This window comes from Vicia villosa, linkage group LG4 (assembly GCF_029867415.1).
Source record: "Vicia villosa cultivar HV-30 ecotype Madison, WI linkage group LG4, Vvil1.0, whole genome shotgun sequence".
Lineage (NCBI taxonomy): Eukaryota > Viridiplantae > Streptophyta > Magnoliopsida > Fabales > Fabaceae > Vicia > Vicia villosa.
In genome coordinates, this window is record NC_081183.1 from 150,382,465 (window position 1) to 150,384,983 (window position 2,519).

At 32.2% G+C, this 2,519-nt stretch overlaps 1 protein-coding gene across 2 annotated transcripts; it reads left to right on the top strand.

The window, feature by feature from the left end:
• The first annotated feature begins 599 nt into the window (after positions 1–599).
• LOC131599931 (F-box/kelch-repeat protein At3g23880-like) lies at positions 600–2,519 on the top strand. 2 transcript variants are annotated; one of them, XM_058872171.1, is made up of 2 exons: positions 600–1,769; positions 1,846–2,010. In XM_058872171.1, exons 1-2 carry the CDS (start codon positions 765–767, stop codon positions 1,858–1,860), a joined length of 1,020 nt encoding a protein of 339 aa, XP_058728154.1. In that variant the 5' UTR covers positions 600–764; the 3' UTR covers positions 1,861–2,010. The 2 variants fall into 2 exon arrangements, with proteins under 2 accessions (XP_058728154.1, XP_058728152.1); XM_058872169.1 differs by having other exon boundaries at positions 600–2,519.

A 2,519-nucleotide genomic window follows, 5' to 3' on the forward strand; every position in this document is an offset into this window, starting at 1 on the left:
TTATTATTTCAAAAATTTTAAATATTTTTTTATTTTTTTATTTTACTAGAAATTTTAAAATATACTAAAATTTTATGTGATTTATTAGAAATTTTTAATTTTGGATAATACTATATATATATATATATATATATATATATATATATATATATCAAAAATGCATTATCGAATTTTTTAAAATATTTAAAAATTTTGAAAAAATCTAATATTTCTTTAAAATTTCAGATAATCACAAAAATAAATTTCAATTCTTTTTAATAAAAGCATAAAAATAATAGTACCATCACAGGTTAATTTCTTTTTGGATAACTTTACCAATTTTTTTATGTGGGTAATGAAGTCATCACCTCTTCATTTTTTTTAAAGGCAAAAGAAGTATTATATAATTTAAACATAGGCAAGACATAAGACAAATGCATATTATATTTTGAATGGGTATCTCTGTATAATTACATGAATGAATTAATATACTAGTTATTTGATATATCATTTTCTCAATGACATGTTTAGCCAAATACAATAGGCAGATTTTGATTGATGACTGTTGGTTTTTTTAAAAGGCAAAGCATAAGACATATTTGAAACAAAATTACAACCCACCAAACGTACCAAAATCTGTTACAAATCTATAACAAACACCTCAACTTACACTACTATATTGAGAAATAACCCACCTGAAGGTAATCCATACAACTGCTTCACAATCCAATTCGTTTGCTAATTAGTATTCATTTGCTAGTTTCTACTAAAACACTTGGGAAGGAATGGCGCTAAGTATAAGTAGTGAGGCTGATGAAGTAAACGACGTCTTTTTATTTGATCTACTATTAAAGGAAACAACCGCCGCTAAGCATTTGAACTCCTTCATCGAAACCCCAACTTCACCATCACTATCTTCCTCTGACACTCCTGAAGATTCCCTGCATACGGCCCCACTTCCCACTCTTCCATTCGAGATTGTGGTAGAAATTCTCTCCAGGCTTTCAGTGAAGTTCCTCATGCAACTCCAATGCGTCTGCAAGTCCTGGAAATCTCTAATCTCTAATCCTAAATTTGCCAAGAAGCACTTTTTCTCGTCAACTACGGCTCAACGTCTCATAAACGCCTTTAGGCCTTTCTCACGCGAGATGGTCCTCATGACTTACCCTATCTCCTCTGTCTTCACAGAAGTGACCGCCACCGCCATACAACTAGAGTACCCTTTAAAAGATAGAATCTACTGTGATTTAATGGTTGGCTCTTGCCACGGCATCCTCTGCTTTCATCTCGATCAAAGTCTCGTTCTTTTATGGAATCCTTCTGTTAGAAAATTTACAATATTGCCCTATTTAGAAGTGAGACGTCTCACAACTTACCACTTTACCTTTGGCTATGATCACTTTAGTGACAGTTACAAGGTTGTTGCTGTTTGTTATGATTTTGATGAAGAAGAAGAAGAAGAAGAGGAGGAAGAAGAAGAAGAAGAAGAAGGAGAAGAAGAAGAAGAAGAAGAAGAAGAAGAAGAAGAAGAAGAAGAAGAAGAAGACTATGTTATCCATGGTGTTAGTAAGATCTATGAAACTCAAGTAAAAGTTCATACTTTAGGAACCACTTCTTGGAGAATAATTCCGGGCTTCCCTCCTAATAGTGTCCTTATGGATTATTCAGGAAATTTCGTCAATGGAACTATTAACTGGTTAGCAAAAAGACAAGATTCTTCGCACTTCATTGTTTCTCTTGATTTTGAGAAGGAATCTTATGGAGGGATTTTGTTGCCTGATTTTGGAGAGGTAGTTACAGTTAATTTAAACTTAGGGGTGTTTAAGGATTGTTTGTGCATATTTTCTCATAATGATAATTTTTCAGAAGTTTGGCTTATGAAGGAGTTTGGAAATGAAGAATCTTGGACTAAATTGTTTTGTCTTCCTCACGCATGGGATTTTGGACATTGGCCATATGTTTCTGCACTTTATGTTTATGAGGAGAGTCAAGTGCTATTGGATTTTGAGCCTAAGTTGGTTATTTACAATTTTATAGATGGTACTTTTAAGGATCCTGGTATTCAAAAGATGGATCGTTGGATAACTTCAGCGGTCTATCATGAGAGTTTGATATCACCTTGTTTTTAAATAATAGTTATGTATGGAGAATTCATCTATTGAATTCTTCAAATCCCTAAAATTGCAACTTTTATGTTGATTTCCATTTGTGTTAAGTATTTTATGTTTACTAGTCACTTCATGGTTTGTTGTTTAATTATTGGTAGATGGATATTGCCGCATGAGAAATTGCTATGTTAGGTTTAATTTATTTGTTAGTTATTTTCTTATCTATGTCATTATATGTTTGCTGATTTGGTTTTATGAGATTGGAATCAAGTGTTATGTTTGGTCACTTGTATGTTTGTCAAAAAATTAGTTGATGGCTACACAAGTTTCTGATAAAGCATTGTCACTGAGATGTCTGTAAGTAGTCTCTTGATTTTGTTCAGAACAATTTTCTACCATGGAATTTTAAACTTTTCATAGAACACTTGTGAT

Bases quoted from the DNA above. Each gene is read 5' to 3' on its own strand.
- LOC131599931 (XM_058872169.1), top strand. From the start codon at position 765: ATGGCGCTAAGTATAAGTAGTGAGGCTGATGAAGTAAACGACGTCTTT.